The 20,424-nt window shown below is 39.1% G+C and overlaps 1 protein-coding gene across 4 annotated transcripts; it reads left to right on the top strand.

The window, feature by feature from the left end:
• The first annotated feature begins 12,159 nt into the window (after positions 1-12,159).
• Positions 12,160-19,430, top strand: LOC147868696 (protein NLP6-like). Of its 4 annotated transcripts, XM_087322440.1 has the most exons (6): positions 12,160-14,299; positions 15,492-15,539; positions 15,618-16,388; positions 16,521-16,683; positions 17,109-17,681; positions 17,844-19,430. In XM_087322440.1, the coding sequence occupies exons 1-6, from the start codon at positions 12,854-12,856 to the stop codon at positions 18,593-18,595; spliced, it is 3,753 nt and encodes a 1,250-aa protein (XP_087178566.1). In that variant the 5' UTR covers positions 12,160-12,853; the 3' UTR covers positions 18,596-19,430. The 4 variants fall into 4 exon arrangements, with proteins under 4 accessions (XP_087178566.1, XP_087178555.1, XP_087178561.1 ...); XM_087322429.1 differs by having other exon boundaries at positions 15,618-16,683; XM_087322435.1 differs by having other exon boundaries at positions 12,161-14,299; positions 15,639-16,683.
• The last annotated feature ends 994 nt before the right edge of the window (positions 19,431-20,424 follow it).

Below are 20,424 nucleotides of genomic sequence, written 5' to 3'. Positions count from 1 at the left end.
TCCCGACACCCTTGAGCGATGATTTGGCCCTCTTCCTCGATGAAGCACTTGAGATGTGTGAATCAAACTTGCAACCTTTGGTTGAGGATCTGCCCAACCGACACCGGGTTCTTTGTGATTGTCGGAACGTGCGACACGTTCATGAGTTTCCCTTTCTGTCCGACATGACTTAAGGGAACTTTACCGACATTTTCGATCACGTGTAGACTGTCGTCTCTGGTTTTGATCACTCCTGGTTGCTCCGGTTTCTCTAGATATGAGAACCATTCTTCATGGCTTGTCATGTGATTTGATGCTCCGGAGTCAACGTACCACACCTAATCCGATTGTAAGGTGGTTTTCTTCATCGACTTCGCCTTGTGCTTCATCACAAAGGTTGGCCCTTTTCTGGTTTTTTTGGTTCCGGATCTTTCTGATCCTTCAGCGTAGTGTGGCCACTGCCGATTTCCATGTTTGGCTTTACCAGATCCGGATTTGTTTGACGAAAGTGGCAGAAGTGTGTGACCTGGAGAACTACACAAATGTGACGAAAGACGCGAATTGGCATGCCGCCATGGAGGAAGAGGTGTGAGCATTAATAGAGAATGAGACTTGGGACCTAGTTGACGTCCCCAAAGGTGTGAAGCTGATCGGATGCAAGTCGGTGTACAAGATCAAGTACAACAATGACGGCTCTGTCAAACAGTACAAGGTCTGGTTAGTGGCCAAGGGCTATGTAGAGCCACACGATATCGACTACGACGAGACGTTTCTATTGGTCGCGAAGATGACGATCATCCGTGTCTTGCTTGCGGTCGCTGCAGCAAAGGGTTGCCATTTGCACCAGATGGATGTGAAGAACGCGTTCCTACAAGGAAAACTTGAGGAACAAATATACATGGTGTAGCCACTCGGATTTCCATCCGGATTGAATGCTTCAGCAGTATGCCGATTGAAGAAGTCTCTTTACGGATTAAAGCAAACCCTACGTGCCTGAAGATCACGCAACACATGTGTTGGATGGGGTTTGTTACATCCAAGTCAGACTCTTCACTCTGCATCTGGCAAAGTAGGAATGGTCCGGTAAGTCTTTTACTTTATGTTGATGATTTAGTCATCACCGGCGCCGACACGGTGGAAATCGGTTGCGTGAAGTCTCAACTTGTGGCATCATTTGAGATGAAGGACCTTGGGGACCTTCATTACGTCCTCGGGATCGAAGTGATTCACACCCCCGACAATATATTGTTGTCACAAAGCCACTATGTACTGAATATGTTGTTCAAGTTTAGTAGGACGGATTGGCGACCGGTCTCAACACCCCTTAACCGGAATGAGAAACTGCGTCCCAACTCAGGGCTAGCCTACAACGAGAAACGGTTCTGACAAATTATCGCAAGACGAATATATCTTACTATCACCTGACGTGACATCAACTATCTAGTCGGGGTGCTAAGCTAGTTTATGCAGCTACCAACCGTCGAGCACCTTTAGTGTGCGCATCGACTATTGCGATACGTGAGTGGCACTAAGGATCGGGGAGTGTTGTACCGACACGATATAGCCGAACAACTAGTTGGCTATACGGATGCCGACTGGGCCAGTGATGCGTTGGATCGTCGGTCAACATCTGGCTTCATGTTTTCTCTTGGTAGCGTAGTTGTTGCATGAAGCAGCCAACAATGGCTCTATCGAGCACTGAGGTTGAGTATCGAAGAGCTATCGTCGCAACTTATGAAGCCATTTGGTTTCAGCGGCCGCTGTAAGACCTCCAGATCGAAGTACCAACTCCGATCCTGATCTACTACGACAACATCATTAGCATGCAGTTGGCCAAGAACCTTGTGTTCCATGCTCAGACAAAGCACATAGAAGTGCATTATCACTTTGTGTGTGAGTGGTGAAGCCGAACTCCAATATGTTCAAACCAATCGGTAGGTTGTAGACATCTTCACCAAGCCACTCGGATTGGACAAGTTGCAACACTTTTAAGAGATGCTAGGGCGACAACATCTCGATGTGCTGCAGTTGAGGGGGAGAACTTCAACAGGAACTAGGAAAATAGGTAAAGCCACTAGAGAAGTCGAAAAGAAGGAGAACGAAACCAAAACATGGGGAGACAAGGAGAAAAAGGAAGTTGAGTCGACTGAAGAAGTCGACACATACGATAAAGTCGAAACAAGCGGCAACAGTGGCAAAGCCGACCAAAAGATGAAGGCCAAGACCCGGATATGGTTTGATGTGGTGAAGGGCCTAAATAATGAAGGCGAATTGAAGAAGGTCAATTCGGACAAGTTCGATTCAGAGGAACCGAATCAATTGAAGGCCAAGTGGATGAGAAGGCAACGAAAGTCGACGGGTCGAGAAGCGCCGAAGTCACAGTAGGGAAGGAGATGAGAGGGGCCTTATGAGTAGACAAGTGGACTGAGAAGGTTGAGGTGTGCGAAACCAGATGGGTCGAAGAGCGCGAGCAAGGCAAGAAAATGCTAGGAGGAGCCGAAGGAAAGGACTGGCGGACACTAACACGACGACCCAACCTCAAGTTGAGCTTGAGGGGGAGTGTTGAGCAAGCAAGCTCAACGTGGGCCGGATCAGTTGAATAAGCCGAGAGCCAGATCGCTGAGCCGGATTGGAGGGCTGGATCCATGTGCGAATCGGTAGGCCGTTGGAGGCCTACACTCCTAGTCTACTAGGTAGTTATGGTTCTCGGAGTTAGTGTAAGTAGCTCAGTATGAGCATTGAAGTACTTGTTAGTATTTCTGTCAGTCCTTTTAAGGAATTGTATAAAAAGTGTTCTAAAGCACACTTGTATGTACAGAGTTTATACAAAGTATTTTTTAATATAGTTTTGTGTGTTCTACTCTCTCTCAGTCCGTCTCACGTATTCTCTGTGTATTTTGAAGCTTTCTAGTAAACCTTCATTCCGTTTTCTGTTGCTATCCGACAGAGCTGGTTGTGTCTATACACTTCTACACGTTAATTTTCACAGAGAGGTTTATCTATTTCTTCAACTAACATGCAAAGTGGTATAACAAATTTAAAAAATGAAAGGTGCAAGACATGGTAATCCATTCATAGTTATAAAAGAAAGTGTAATACATAAGGTGCACGATATGGGAGCCAAAAGAACTAGATGGGTTAGATCCTTCTTTGCATATTAGAGGATTCAATACCACTTATCAAGTGTGCAATCTTCATGATTTTGTTCTATTTAATGATGAGGTTTATCTATTTCTTCAATTAGCATAAAAGCAAGTGTAACACATAAGGTGGAAAACATGTTAAGTCATTCATGAATTTGTAGAAATATATCAATTCGGTAAAACAATTCAATTGTAAACAAATTAATTTAAGACTAGAGTATAAAATGTCCATATATTGTTTATGGCTAAAGAGGATGTCTATGTTGACTTCCCCCAATTTCTATTCCACAAACCTCTCTCTCTCTCTGGTCATAAATTTACACAACAACCTCACCATGGACTATGCCATGTCACATGGATCACAACAGGTTTTTGTTGATGTTAAGAATTGCTTGTTGCTAGTTTACCTCTCTTTAGAGATAAACCCAAAGGTAAACCCCCCAATCCGTGCTCCCTAATGAAATTATTTTTGAGAAGTGAAAATATAGAATGTCAACAATGTTTTAAGATCTGCCATCATCCACAATAAAGTTACATACTCTCCATTCTTATTCAGCCTTAGATGATATTCATCGATGAGAGTCAATGGAGCAATAGTACAACAAATCAATAGTAATTTGTAAAAACTTAGTTTGACCACGTATTGTCAATCAACTTGTGGTTGCTTTATAGTGCATTAGGTGACACGCTAGTGTTAAATTACGTAGGTGCCAAAAGAATCCCATAATTGATTGGATTACGTAATAATATCTTCCCTCGGCAAACGACATTTTTTACAAATGAAAGTTCTTTCAGGTCTACCACGGCTACAGTTCACCGTTCAATGTTTTATACACCATTTAGTGTTTTTTTTTTTTTTTTTTCCAAAAAAGAATATACTCAATTAGTTAAAATATACATGAACACGATCCCTTTCTCAGGTAGGCCGTGCCAACATTATCCTAGCCTACATACGAGATCTCACTTATTTATCTTACACTTTTACATATGACTCAAGCCATCCTTTCAGATACATCACCTACCTTCACTATCCCACTTGCCATGTCTTTCACGCCCCTCGTTCAACTAATGGGAGGGGGAAACAACCATCTGGGTACATCATACTTCCATCGTATATCCATTCCATTTGCTGCGGCCATCGGTGTCGTACACCATCTTTTTCGAAACTTCAGCCTCATTAGGTCTGCAGCATCATTAGTACCATTAATCCGCTCATATTGAGCTCTTAGTGTAGTTATGAGTGTGTGCCAAATTAGCTTAATCGATTCAGCTGGAGGGCGTTTGTGTGCGGAAAATACCTTGGTACACCTTGCTGTCCATATATGCCATATAGTAATGGGGGCAAGCAACATCCAAAGATCTTCAAGTTTTTGATTCTGTACACAAGTTGTAGGTACCCCGTTGTCAGGGATAAGCCGAACAATGCCATTCTCCCCTCTGTACTTAGCATTGCATGTGCTATCGTATGTCGCCACATCAACGTCAAGACACATCCAACAAACATGTCCCCAGTTGAGGGTGAACGAACTAGAGGCATGGCAAAGCAAACGAAGTGCCCTTCCCCATACAGCCATTGCATCACGACATTCCCATAGACAATGGGAGATGCTTTCTATCTGTCCACATGCAATACATCTAGGGTCTACATTGGGGCCTGTACCCCACGTCCCTACCGGCAAGGCTCTATGTGCAATAAGCTATAAACACATCATTATCTTGCGGTCATATTTGTCATGCCATATCATTGTCCAGAATTTATCTAGTCTCCTTTCACTTATGCCCTCCTGCATCCAAAATTTCCTTGCCGCAACCTTGTCATGTTTTTGTTCTAGAAGAATTTGCCTCCCAATCTTCGTGTTATACCTGAAAAATTGAACCAACTTTTCCCCATCAATTTGTCCTTGAGTTCTCCAAAAATACCTGGCTGGGTCCCATGATAACTGATCCAAATGCCCTTCTATAGGCCAACACACTGTCGCCGGTGTGATCTCCCTTGGCTTAGGGTCAATAATCATATTCTTGCCTGTTTTTACGATCAGCCTAATCGGCTTTTCTCTTTGAAAGACTGGTTGCTCACCTCTTGCCCTTCCGTGCTCTAGTTTGTAGTAGCATACCTCGTTCGATTCTACTTTCATTCCCTTAATGCCAATTAAACAGTTTTCAACATCTATAAGACCTGTCCACGCAATTTCAGAGGTTGTTACTTCTTCCTCTTCCAATGTATTCTTGTAGCATGCAATGGCATCTGTAATTCTCTTGAGCATGCCTTTACCCCTGCTTATTCTCCATATTCTAGCCTTTTGAGTGCCCACCTCATTGGACAAAAACCTCTCCCACTCCACTAATGCATTCCCTTGGGAATTGATTAACTCAGCCCATTTGAAACCTGTTTTTTGGCCTATCATCAGCCCATCCACATCTCTAATCAATGGATTCCACACAATTGGCATGTATATCCGCGCATATGCATAATTTCTCCACCTACATATGATCCCCTTTCTGATTTCTTGCCATGCTTTCATGATTTCTTGCCATGATTTCTTGCCACGCATATACACCGTTTAGTGTTTACAGTTTAGTGTTTAAGCCAATGATCACATGAATGGAAAGAAGATTCCTATATGTGTTCACCGTTCTTTGTAGTTTTTATTCGTCTACCACGGCTACAAGCTTTATAAGGTTGTCAATCTAATCATTTTGTCATGTATGTAGAATTTTTACTAATGAAGAATATGTTTTTGGTAAAATAATAAAATAATAAAAATAATAATCTTCCCTCGGCAAAGTCCACAAATATTTGATATTGAGCCTCAACGACATCCCCCAACTCTTTGACCACTAAACGTAATGAGTGATTAAATTGACAGATGAATCATTATCTTCCATGCCACCATAATAATCGAGAAGATTTTAGTAACTCCTTTGCAAGGAATTACAATGATCTCTACTAGATGATGGGTCAAATAAACATACAAGGAGTGTTTTGTGCCATGAGATAACCAAGAGTTGAGCATATGAAGAACAACAAATTTTAAATGGAATACTTCCATTAAGTGATAGCCACCATAATCCCGTAATCGTTGTACTTCCATGTGTCACTGTCCGCAAGGAAATATTGGATAATAGATATCCATAATTGTGAGTACAAACACACGTCTTACAATAATAAGAATCTATACATCATCATATGCATAGATAAGTCCAATGTTGTATCTCCGTAAGTGCAGAGGGGTTGTGAGATAATTCCATTCAACCCAGTTAACAACCCTTGTGATCTCCCATCTTATCCCTCTTTCTCCATAATGAACATCAAAGACAAAATTGTACTATGACTTTAAGGAGAGCAGAACATGACATTTTAAAACCCTCACAAGCTTGTATACATATCCTCAACAAAGTTAGGTGATACAATTATGTTCAACCAATGTTTAATCTCATTGATGAGTTAGAGTTCTCCGATAAAAGAATATATATTTGTATGGTCATTGAATAAGACTGCAAAATAGCATTGCAATTGACTTCCACATCGTGCGCATCCTCATCAAGAAATTATTTTGCTTCATACACATTCTCCTTTAGCATATTAGGCAACAATGTATGGACATAATCCAATAATCGATCACAATTAGGATAATCAATGTGACCATCTTCTAGGAATCTTGCCTCAAAACATGTTACTGTTTTTTAAATATATTTCCTTAACAACCTTAAGGCTTTTGAACCACTCAATCCTTTACTTAAATGAATACATTCTAATATAATATTGCTCCTTTTTGGAGCAATTATTTCCATATGAATGTCCGCAGTCGATTTTGAGGAATCCATGTTCATCCATTGTATCCTTGATCTCATATTGAAATAAGATAAACGAACATATTCATGGAACAAAAGAGAAAACAAGACCTTGTTGGTTTGAAGAGAACAAAAAATACGATCTGACGTATACAAAGTGTGTAAGTTAGTGAATGAAATCTAGGGTGTCCTCTTACTCGTTTAGATTTTGTTTATCTATTCTCTCCACCTTCACCTCCCACTCTTCACTTTCCCCTCTCTTTCTAGTTCCACTAGACAATAGCCACAACAAATTACCACAATCACTTCCTCTTTTTCTACTTGCCCTACTTTTCTCACTAAATAATCCATAAATAAAATCAACTATCATACATGGGAATGTAATGTAGTGGTCAATTGATGCATGCAATGATGTGTCAATAATCATTTCGTAGCAATATATACTCTACACAGTAAATAGATTAAGACATTGTATGAACCATAGTATGAACCGTATGTACCATACGTGCATTTGCATTCGCGAATGTTTCAATCATTCGTGTAAGAAAAACACCCTCAACGAATGATAAATACCATACTTTTGGATTAACTATTTATTATAAGATAAATAAACCTAAAAATGAATACAAAAAAAAACATTAAAAAAATGGGAAAAAACAAAAAAAAAACACACAAGCATGTTTGAATAACATTCGCATTCGTTTTCCAACGTTGGAAAACGAATGTTATGCTAGACAAACACGAATTTTACGTACTATGGTATGAACAATACAACTTGCTTGTAAAACATCCTAATGCCAATATTTTCAGTGATATTGTCTCAAGGTGAACAAAAAGAATTGGCGTTTTTAAGGCCAACAAACCAAAAAGGAAACACGCCTTTCACACAATGATTTCGAATTCCTTGAGGATATCTTCCATATCAAATCATTAGATGTTGCAAGAGCATCTCGATGCCCATGTGTTTAACCTCCAATGATTAGAATGTGAGAAGGAATCTTGAAGTGTTATAGGCCATTATTATTGAGCTTGTAAGTTGTGTGGAGAAAATAGTGTATGTGCACTTTTATAACTTCTAGTTGTTGAAAGATAGGATCATTTGTTAATTTGTTGATGAATCAATGGTATATAATTGGTAATTTTGAATGGCTTGTGTGTAAGTTTTCTAATCGAGAATTTCTTCCTTTGTTTTTGCACACAATGGTAGCTAGTTTTTACTTGCCCATACACGAGTTCAAATCTCACTATATGCTCAACTTTACTAGATGCCATTGCGCAATGTAGGAATTAAACACATGACTTTTGGTTTCCATTGGACAACAATTCTGGTTGAACTACATTTTACCAACTAAGAATATCTCTTCCTCTCTCTCTCTCTCTCTCTCTCTATTGTTAATTTGCCTAACAAGATTCTTCCTTCTCTTATTGTATTGGACTTGTATTTTGAACAAGACCATAATGCAAGCAAATCAACTTTTGATGATTCACCTTGTAAGAAAGGTCTCAATGTTTCAAGTTGAAAGTTTTCAAGGCTTCAACAATTGATGCTCATAATCTATTAACAATTAAAAAGTAGTCACCTCCTAGTTGTCTTAGGTGTGTAAATTCTCCATCAAGATTGTGACGGACCCTGATCGCAAGCAGGTGCTCTAATCAATGGAATGAGATACTTTCTTTGTGTGCGGGACCCTAAAGGGGGGGATTGGCATGTGACTTTTAAGTTGCATTATTGAGTTGCATTTGAGTTTTTGAAAGTTAAGTTGAGATTCTCATGTTGCAAGTTGCAAGCAATGAAGATTCATGTTATAGATGATGACTGATTATGTAATTTAGTCCTTAAAAACTAAAAAGAATGAAGACAAAGTGGCACATTACATTTTGTTTTTCTTAGCCTTTGAAACCCTTTATATTATTTAGTTTGAGGATAAATAACTAAAATTAGTGTGTGATTGCTCCTTTTCCCACGTCATCCAAAAAGGGGTCACATGGGGTGCGGTGCCACGTGTGAAGATGTGAGTAGTGGAGAGAAATGCACAGAATCTATGGTGACTTCACCAACATACCTAGAGTTAATGTAGTGCTTTTATTGTTATTATCACAAATATGCGCTTGCTCTTCTTCTATTTTGTCTTTTTATGTAGTTTTAGAAAAATGATAAAGTTAACCGAAAAATAACACAGCCTATCTAGAAGGTCATTGATATGCCCTCGTCTCCATGACAAGTCTTCTTAAATAATAGAAAATTGTGAGAAAATGCAAACACAACTCTATGCATTTATCCAAGATATTAATATACATATATGATTTAATTATGCTTGTCGCGTTTTGTTCCCTCTGTAAATATCTCCAACCAACAAGTTCGAAAATTCAACCAGTGGTTTTAGTAAGTGAGAGCGTGGTTTTCCCTGAAACATTAATGGCCCGAATAAAACTTGGATTCTCTAAGTACACGATTTATAATTACATCATGTCTTCATGATGTAATGTGTCTAGAAATTACACATTTTTTTACAAATTTAATAGTTTGTACGGACGCACATTGCCCTTTATGTAAGGGTTACCCCAAGCCTGGCCATTGGACGAGAGTATGGTTGTTTGTTAGTTGTGGCCCCATGTGGACCAATGAAAGTGAGCGGCTGATTAGAAAACATAAAGCATGTTAGAAAATGCACCCCTTGCCATTAAGGTTTACCATTTAATACATCAAAGATTGATATTCGTAAGTGCATTTATCATCTACCCACAATATTTAAGTTTCCCTCTCAAAGAACATGATTGTGCACATTTGACCTATCTGCTCAGTGCTTATGATATTATTTCACTTACATTTGTTGAAGTTCATGTTGTCTGGCTACCTTTGTTCTTTCACTGAAACACAATTGGCCACTACTCAATCATGCGGTATTCCCCATTAAATCCTATTTCCATTGAGTTAACCGTATACTTTGATTGGTAAGGGTGTCCTCTTCAGGCATTCAATGTTGAATGCAATCCTTTAACTCCCTTCGTCACGGTATAGGCAATTGTTTTTCGAAAAACAAGAAAGTAGTTAAGAGTTATAGTTAAAATGAAATTTGCCACCTCGTGGGAAGGAAAGATAGTCATGGACTCATGAGGCCATTCACTTCCTTAAATGTAGGGAGTGGTGAATAATTATGAGGGGCTAGTTCGAGGGGAGACACTAAAGTTTTAACCGACCATCATCCCTTACACCATGCCAAGGGTGGATGATCCCTTACACCATGCCAAAGGTGGGATGCAAATGTTAAGCATGTTTTGCCATTGATTTGAATTTGTTATACAACAATGAAATATCCCATTTGCATCTCATCCATCCTCGTGTTCATGGAACTAATGTCACTATTTTATCCCAATACATGTGTGATGATCCAACACAAGTCATATTGCTCCGACGAGTCTATATAGTATTAATCAATCTTTTTCTAAAATTATTATTGTAGGCTTCATTTGTATTGATGACTTGTAGATCAAACAAGAAACTTGATCTTGTCTTATATCTATGGTAAAAACCAACCTCTAGTCAAGGGAATACTATGTAGCTTTCCATTATTTGCATACCTAGCACGTAGTTTTAATCCATTCATGAGTTAATATATCAAAATGTCTTCACATCATTCTCACGTAGGAATAAGCTGTGGCCATGATGTACATTAAAATATATTTTCTAAAATGGGAGTATGCAAATGTAGGTTGACTTTGCAATCTTTTTCTTATATGGAGCTTAATATGTCATGACAACTTTCATTTACCTCTACTCTTTCAATAATGTTTCCAATATGTATATAAAACCTTAATAATAGGTGACTTTGTGGCATTATCCATGGACCCCCGCGGGGGCATGATAACAGTTATGAAATAAGACGAATTCATTTAGAAATGATCAATGAGTGACATTTTAAACTAAGTGTGTGTACATGATTTCTATATTCATGTTACCTACATCTATCATAATGATTAAGACAAGACACAAAGTGGGATTCCAATTCTTTTCAAGGCGCATTGAAACTAGAGGCACAGAGTATGTTTTCAAGGCTTGTGATACAGTTTTGATAAGTAAATTAAAAAATAATATCAGATTATATGGGTGAGTTAAAGATAATTTCGTTACTTTAGAACCATCATTCGCCCCCTACGGTTTGTTACATTACATGTATAATATTGATTGAACTATATATTATTGTCATGAAGAAGATCACCAAACATTATGATTTCTATGTGATATTACCAATTGACCTTGTTCCTCCACAACGAATTCCTAGATATAGTAATTGCATATATATGATCCATATGAACTACTGCCAATAAAATGATTGGAATATGGAAAAAAATCATAGATTTGAGGGATATCTACTTAAAAATTCCTCATATCTAAGATAAAAAAAAGGAAGAAACATAGATGTAAGCCCCATATTCATAAATATATGAGGATTGAGTGTGATTAACAAACTAACTAACATTCCATCAACTTGGAAAAGTTAAAAGATATTGAGGGCATTCTCTATACATGCATCTGAAATACTCGCTGACGGGGTGGGGTAGAGGACAACTTTCCGCATGGAAAAAATGTTAAAACCGACTCTTTGTTTTGTAGCATCCTAACAATTAAACGCATTCGCCGAAAGCAAAGGGGACGACCTAAATGAAACCCTCGAGAGTATTCTCATTCGGACGAAACGTCTCTGTCAGACGGGAACGATCTCTCGTTCAAACATAAAACAAACATCCCATAGACAAAAGAAAAAAGAAAGAAAAAAGAGGGAACCGAGATTCGCGCAGATTGAAGGAAGGGAAGTCTTCATTGGTGTGCCTCATGTGTATGCAAATGGGTGGGGATGGGACCCGCCCGCCACGGAGAGGGTTGCGAGTTCGAAACCAATGAGCGCTCGAAAGAGATTTGTTTCCATTGATTCAAAAAACATTAGGCAGATTATTCAAACAAGAAAGCAATGACCCAAAAAGGAGGAGGAGAAGAAGAAGAACATGTGATGATGCTAAAGTGTTTTTCAATGTTTCATTCAGATTCAATTTTGATGCATTTTGTTTACTTATTTGATCCTAGAGATGAACAATAAATGATTTTGCTTTTTGGTCTTTATGATGATTTTAGTCTTTGTTTTTCTGTATATGCACTTTTCTCCCTTCCCTCATTTCCTTGTAGATTCCTTGAAGATTCCTGTGAAAGGTCTCTCCATAGCCTTTGCTTTAACAGAAAGAAAGAAAGAAAGAAAGAAAGAAGAATAAGAAGGAGAAACAGAGTAACAGAGGAGTAGTGCAAATGGAGGAGGAGAAGAAGAAACAGCAAATGCAAACGAAGAAGACAAACCAAAAGCAAAATTAGAATCAGAATCAGAAGAAGAAGAAGAAGAAGAAGAAGAATTGCAGCAGCACCAGTAATAGAATCAAGAAAAGAAGAAGAAAAGCAAAAGCAGAATCAGAATTACAATTACAATCAAATCAGAATCAGAGTAGTAGGAGGAGAAGGAGAAGAAGAAGACTAGTACTAGAGGAACAGTCTCGTTGAGGGGTAAAAATTCAGAAGAAGGACAAGAAGAAAAATAGAGTGGAGGTACAAGAAGAAAGACATTGGTAAAAGCAAAAAAGCAAACCAGAAGAAGAAGAAGAAGAAGAAGAAGAAGAAGAATAGGGCAGGTAAGATCATTTAGTGGGTTACTCTGTTTTTCTTCTTTTATCATTCTATTTATCTCTCCGTGTCTAATTCATCAAAAAAGAAGGATCGAAGCTATGGCTATGGCAGCTTCTAGCCCTGGTTAAAAACACAAAAAAAAAAAACCTTTGAAGTGTTTATTTGACTTATTTATCACAACACATCGGTTTTTTTCTCCTTCTTTGTTTCAAATTCTTTGTTATTTTAATACAAAAATACTCTGGTTTTATTCCTATTGCAATATAACCCATTAATGGGTCTGTTCTCAGATCAAGAACAAATTCCCTCTGATGATTCTATCTTTAACCCTAATCTATTCCTTACCATCTATCCTACGGCTGCACCAAATCTTAACTTTACTCCTATTACAAACCCTAATCCTAACTCTAACCAAATTCATAACCAAAACCCTGATTGCAACCAACATAATCACCAAAACCTCAATTCTGACCAATTTAATAACCTAAATCCAAACCCAAACCCTATTTCTAACCAATATAGTAACCAAAATCCTAGCTTTGATCAATATAACCAAAATCCTAGTTTTGATCAATATTATAAACAAAACCATACATTCGATCAATATAATAACGAAAACCCTAATTCTAACCAATTTAACAACCAATATTATAACAACCAAAACCCTTATCCTTACCCTCATCCATATCCGTACCCTAACCATAATCAAAACCCTTACCCTAGCACTAACCTAAACCCTAACCAGAATTATAGCCAAAATTCTAATCCCAACCCTCATCCCAACGTTAACCACAACCCTAGCTCTAGCCATAACCCTAACCCTCACATGAAGTTAATGGAAGATGATGAACTATGTGAGTATATGGATTTTGGTGACTTAGCTGGCCATATTAATCCATCAACAACACTAGGGAATGGTTCATTAGAGATGGGCGCACCATATCTAATGAGCTTTTCTTCTTCCCCTCCTTTATATAGTCTTCCTTTTTTTGCTTATCAAACCTCTCCTCTTCACATCAATTCTCCATCTGTAGGGTTTGACTCAGAAATTGATTTATCCAATATACACTCTCAACAACCTTCTGCGGTATTATCTAGAATCCCAAGGGAGAGAAGAGATAGTGATCATAATATTGAAGAAAAACCCACCTTAAATGTGGCTGTGGAATCTCTCAACAACATTCAACCTAGTGTTGGATCTTCACCATCATCGTCGTCGTCGTCATCATCATCAACAATGCTTATTTCTTCTTCTTTGATGCATCGGATCAACCATGCATTAACCAACTTTCTTCGTTCATGGAAGAGTGATATCCTCATCCAAGTTTGGGTACCCCAAAAGGATGGTAAAAGGATGATTCTCACAACACAAGGCCAACCATTTCTTCTGCAACAACAACAACATATAGATAATGGACTTTCGGCGTATCGAAACTTCTCGACCCAATATACATTCTCAGCTGATTCGTTGGGATTTCTCGGCCTTCCTGGACGCGTATTTATGAAGAAGCTCCCGGAATGGACTCCAAATGTACAGTTCTATAAGCAGAGTGAGTGCTTACGTATTGGCGATGCAGAGCAGTGCAATGTTAGAGGCTCGCTCGCATTGCCCGTGCTCGAGAATGTGTCTGGAAGCTGTGTTGGAGTGATCGAGCTTGTGATGTTGATGGAAAAGGTTGAATATCGAGCCGAAATGGAGAACATGTGTCAAGTGCTTGAGGTAATCGAAATCAACCTCGATCTCTTCAATTAACTAAAATAAGTTTAGTAGATTTTATTTTAAGTTTTCCTTGTTACAAGCATTGGCACAATCCAGATTTGAGGAATCAAAATCAAGGCCAGAGAGAAGCCCCATTAGCCTATGGACAGCCCATTACCAGACACAGTATAGAAGATTATGCATCGTTTAGAAGGTTGATCTAGGGTATCGGTCTGTAATAGTGGTATCAATACCATATTAATCCTAACACGTCGATGAAAGCACGTATATCCTTGAATCCCAAAGACTTTTGTGTGAGTTTTAAATGGAAATGTTGTAAGTATTATTAATCATCAGAACATTCATTAGCTTTTATGGTTGTAAGCCGTAACTTCTGCTCCCCATTAATTATGGAAAAGCTCTGCAACTTATGTTACTTATGGAAATGCTCTGCACCATGATAGATCTAGGGCATCGATCAACGAAACTGGGTTGCTACCCCCACTTCTGGGTGGCGACGGTATGAAAGACAGATCTAGAATATGTTGATGAGAGACAGAGAGTTGACTATCTTGTTTCTGTATGTGCCCTATAAAGATCGTAGCCAACTAAACTTTGTCAGGTTAAGGGCCATCCACTCACTTAGGGGCCTCTTTTTTGAGAATAGACTAATACCCGATAATGGCCTTTCAGTCTGTTTCCAGTTACAAAGCTGTCTATTAGCTAATGGGCTCTTTCTCTTGCCTTGATTTTGACTACTTAATCTCTGGGTTACTTATACTTGTAAACTTCCCCATGCAGGGGAAGACCCCAGTGTTTTTCCTCATGTTTTTCCCCTACAGTGTGTTCAACATTATGAGCTTTTGGTGTGGCGACGCGGAACACATGTAGCTAGGGGGTTTCCGGGACCCAGGGCCCGAACGCTCTCGATATAGGAAAGAAAGCGCACTTTTCCTCATGTTTTATCCTACCATGTTCAAAGTTAACATTTATGAGCTTCTGGAGGTGAGGCTCCGCATACCTAGCTAGGTATGCTCCGCCTCGCCTACTGAACTTTCATAATGTTAGATGTTATAATCCTCAATGTGAAATCATTTCTTGATAAAAAAAAAGGCTTAAAAGTAATCCTATCATTGATTATGTCTACTTTGAAAACCTTTTTTTTTTTTCTTATGGTCTCCCCTTTATATGGTTCTTGTTTGACCCCCTGCAGGAAGTCAACCTCAGCAGCACCAAAAGGTTGTATTGTCTGCCATCGCAGGTATTTCAACCCTTATTTGTATGCTGTATATGACTTCTACAAATTTTTTTCCCTCTTAGAACATTTGTGCATTCATAGGTTTTTCGGCCATGTGGTCAGGTCCAAACCGATGCTCGGCAAATTGTCTTCGATGAAATCTCCGAGGTACTGAGGGCAGTATGTGGGACTCATAGACTTCCTTTAGCTCAGACCTGGGTCCCTTGTAGATTGTATTGTTCTCAAGTTGGTTCCAACATGCGTGAATGTGGCCTCGCCAGCCTCGCCAGCTATGATGCAAGTAAAGTTGGCCTCTTTACTGGTGATGGCCCTTATTGCCTTAACGATTCTGCCATCACAGGGTTCCGACAGGCGTGCTCTGAACACTGTCTGGAACGGGACCAAGGTGTTGTTGGGAAAGCATTTACAACAAACCAGCCTTTCTTTTCTAGTGATGTCAAAGACCATAGCAAAGCTGAATATCCACTTGGTCATCTCGCTCGGGTTTTTGGACTCAGTGCAGCTGTTGCCATTCGCCTACGGAGTGTTCACACAGGCGGGAATGACTATGTGTTGGAGTTCTTCTTGCCACAAGCATGCATGGACCCCACAGAGCAACAAGAGTTATTGAATGCTATATCCGTAACGATGCAGCATGTTTGCAGAAGCTTGAGGACAGTTACAGATTCTGAAGTGGAAGAAGATCGAGCCCGCTACAATCCATTTGGATCACATTCTAATGCCAATGAAAGCAATGACATGGGTCCTACATTGGCTTTAGGAAGGACCCATCATGTAACATTTGGTGTAGATGGGAGTCTCTCAAGTCAACCATCGCCAGCATCAGAAGAGCTCAATCAACACAAGCCTACGGTTGGTCTAAATCAACAAGTCAAGTTGAAGCGGCATATTTTACCTCGTTATACTCTTGATGGTTTAGAAACCTTTCCGGGGCCAGATCACACCTCTTATTCAGAAACTTCTTCTGGTCTTCTGGGTACCCAGATGAAGGATGAGCACAACTCCTCAAAGGATGATTACAATAATATCGGGAGTAAAAAGCGGTTGGACATGAGGAGGAGAGGGGTGATGGAGAAGACAATCAGCTTGAGTGTTTTGCAACAATATTTTGCTGGTAGTTTGAAGGATGCAGCCAAGACGATTGGTGGTATGCAAACATTCAAAATTTTAATGCATTGTGCATCTATATACATAAGAAATTAGTTAAAATGTTTCTTGTTAATTGAAAGAGTCGCTTTTACTCATGTTTCCATTGTGTGTTCAACATTAGGAGCTTGTGTATGCAAGGTGTGCAGCATACCTAGCTGTGCATGCGCTGCCTGCTGACAGAAGCTCATAGTGCTGTGATTTTTCTGATCAGTGATGTGGTAATCATTTGTGAAGATGTCCAAGAGCTCTTGTGCTGCTATGGTCCTGGACAAAATGTAGAGCATATTTGTCAAATAAGCAATATTTTGACAAAAATATAGGAGAGTTCTGGACATATAGAAATATAATATGAAAAAAAATATAGGCCATGTTTGGAGATGACTAAAAAGGTTTTCTCTTTCTTTTGTTGGATGATTGTTGTAGTTTGCCCAACGACTCTTAAGAGGATTTGTAGACAACACGGGATATCGAGGTGGCCATCAAGGAAAATAAACAAGGTGAGCCGATCACTTAAGAAGCTTCAGGGAGTGATTGATTCAGTCCAATATGCTGATGGGGCATTGAAAATCAATACCTTGAAAGATGAACTCGTGTCTGTGGCTGGTGCCGTGAATGGGATGCAAACTGCATGTGTGATGCCAAAGGTCAAAATGGCAGCCCGGACATTGTCAGTTGTTTCTAGTAAGTCTCCAGAACGTTCGGGTGTGTTAAGAAAAGAAGATCAAATAAACAAAGGTTTCTCTCCCTCTAAAATGCAATTTGTTCGGACATCATTGGCACAGAGTGTCGATGTTTCTTCTTTATCGCAGTGTACGTCAGCAAAAGCCAATGGGATTCTTAGTGGCAACAATGAGGAAAGCCTAACTCTGCATGAACCAACTGGCGGTCAAGCCAATAATGGAGATGGCATGAAGAAAACCAATAAGATAAATGATGGTAGTCCTCTTTCCCGTTGTCTTGACAATATGGCCCCAGATGGATCAGTTTCTCATTCAGGTAAAATTCTATGCTCATTCTAAGATGGAATTCTCATGTAGTGTTTGTGTTAGGATTGGAATCAAAGTTTTTACACATTATCATGTCACAAACACAAGTAACAATTTCAACATCTACTATATTATGCATGGATAGTCTTATATAAAGGTAAACCATTTCCAGGTACTACGTTGCCACAAAAGTCTCGAGAAAGTCCACCTTTGCCTAAAGTTGAACCGAGCGAGCAAGTAAGCTTAGTTGCGTACAGCAGGGAAGAGAAGAGTACACTAAAATCTACCAATGAAAATCGATGGCATCGAGTTAAGCTGGAGTCTCGGGTACATGGATGTTTGGAAGCTTATACCGCATTGACAAGGGCAGATGCTATACAGTTTGATAGTGTGGATAACCTATCTCAGCGCCAGTGTTTTCCAAAAACCAGTGCTAATATGGACATCCCGATGCAAAAGAAGCCAAAGCTTGAAATCGAAACAAGCCAACAATCTGTCGATTTAGATGGAACACCGAATCAACATGAGTTCGAACCCTCAAATTTGGAAGGTAGTGATTCGGGATCACCATCAATAGGCAGTTCTCAAAGAGGAGCAAGACACGCGTTAGAAGAAGCGACAATCATCGTCAAAGTGAGGTATCGAGATGATACCATAAGGTTCAAAGTAAGCTTTCACTCCATGTATGCCGATATACAAGAACAAGTAGCAAGGAGGTTCAGATTAAAGATGGATACCTTTGATTTGAAGTATTTGGATGATGACGAAGAATGGGTCATGTTCACTTGTAATGCAGACTTGGAGGAGTGTTTTGATATCCTTAAAGCTTCAGGGGGTAGCCATATCAAGCTAATGGTACGAGATCGCACAATTTCACTGGGAAGCTCAAGTGGAGAAACAGAGGAATACAATAGACCAAACTAATTCCTCTGTTTAGTCTTTCAGTTTTAGTCAAAAGAAGTTATGGAGGTCACAAGCCCTCTAGGGGGGGGTCCCATTCACAAGACAAATTGTATATTTTAGGGAACCCACTTGTAACATGATCTTCTTCTTTATAAGCGAGAAAGTAGAGACTCTAGCCACTAGAAGAATAGTGACATGTAGTCAACCTCGATCTCTTGGAGCTTTGATCCTCGAGTAGAAGTAATATTGACTCCTTAGGCTATATAACTTCGGGTTTTAGCCTTTGGGCGAGTTATCGCAGCTATTGGAAAGGAAGATTGTCCACACTTGAGGGTTTTCATTTGCCTGTTGAGAAGAGTCGTGTGTGTAGGGGATCAATCGATCAAATGGTCTTTGATAGGTACAAGTAGTTGTCCTTAACTAGGATGAAGGTCTTTACCGGCATTCCGATGTGCATGCATACAATTGCATTTCTTTCCCATTGTTTGTAGGCTTCCATGGTCACTTTGAAATTCTAAGGTTGTTCAAGGTGAGATAATACCATATCAAAATTTATATCGTGGCAAGATTATGATGTTCTCTCTTACTTAGCTGGCCTTGTTCAAAACCATTTGATGATTTAAGCTTGATACATTTGAGAGTAATTCGTAGTGTAAGATCAAGGAAAAATAAGTAACATAGTTTCTAGCAATTTAAAAGTAGAAAGGGTTTAAGAAGATGCTAATGACATAGGGAAGCAATAAGTACAATAACTTTCTTAACAACTTTGTCTATGAGCTTTCCTAGTGCTCACAACAAACTGTTTGAAAGTTGTAATGATTTTCCTCATCGAGTACTAAAATAGATCGATGAAATTACAAAAGTGTCTTGCATACTAATAAGATGATAATCGTGGCAAACTTCTCTGGTCCTTTGTTAACTCTAATTTTCCTTCTCATTTGTTAACTCAAAGGTCATTAAAATTGTAATTATCTTCTCATATTACAAAAATATTTAGCTCGACAATTATTGTTGATTTTGTAAAGGTGTAGAGAATTAGATAGGTAGTCCTTACATGATCAACATAGATAGTTAAGTATCATGTGTGTTAGAATGACGAAACACACACAATTATACATCAAAAATATTTGCAAATACAAGAAGACTATAATAACAATGAGTATAAAATAATGAACACATAATTTATTGCATAATAACACTTTATATTGTAGGGGGAACATAGTTTTTTAGGAACTTCTCTTTAAGTAGAGTGAATGGCATATCTAACACAAACTCCCCAAGGAGTTAGCGTTCACACAAGCTGAATAATTTCTATGAAGAGCTTGGATTTCCTTCTTGGACTTTGCTAATGCTCTTGCATCCCGCCTCAATCTTAGTGGATCAGGTGGGCACAGGGAAATTTCATTCAAAATTGTTGGGTTGAGATAACTATCGTTTGGTGCGAATATGGTGAAATTGGGATAAGGTTCACATTCCATCGTGGTAGAGAATCGATATAATCTCATCCATGACCTATGACCATTGAGGTTCATGAGCCACTTTTATAATGCTCTTTACTTTGGGGATGGCCACTATCTTCATAATGAAGCGTGGACTTGCATACACATCATACAAGTAGGTGAGGGTAAAAAGAAATGTCAAGTTGCTCAAGATCTTTCCCATTGAAATTCTTGAATTTTTTTACACGAGGTTTGCCGAGACAAAAATAAGTTGTGATCATCGGCAATGAAATCCTTCACTATCAATGCTAGAGATAAGTTCCTGCAATAGAATTGGACATGTTGTGCTTGTTTAGTGATCACTCTATCAAAAGGGAGAATGCTCATTGATTGAGATGCCTAACCAAGAAC

Source organism: Azolla caroliniana, unplaced genomic scaffold, assembly GCF_043228905.1.
Source record: "Azolla caroliniana isolate FFs.n. ecotype wild unplaced genomic scaffold, voAzoCaro1.0.p SCAF_1, whole genome shotgun sequence".
Classification (NCBI taxonomy): domain Eukaryota; kingdom Viridiplantae; phylum Streptophyta; class Polypodiopsida; order Salviniales; family Salviniaceae; genus Azolla; species Azolla caroliniana.
The sequence above is the reverse complement of the archived record's forward strand: the minus strand, read 5'-3'. Positions and strand labels throughout refer to the sequence as shown.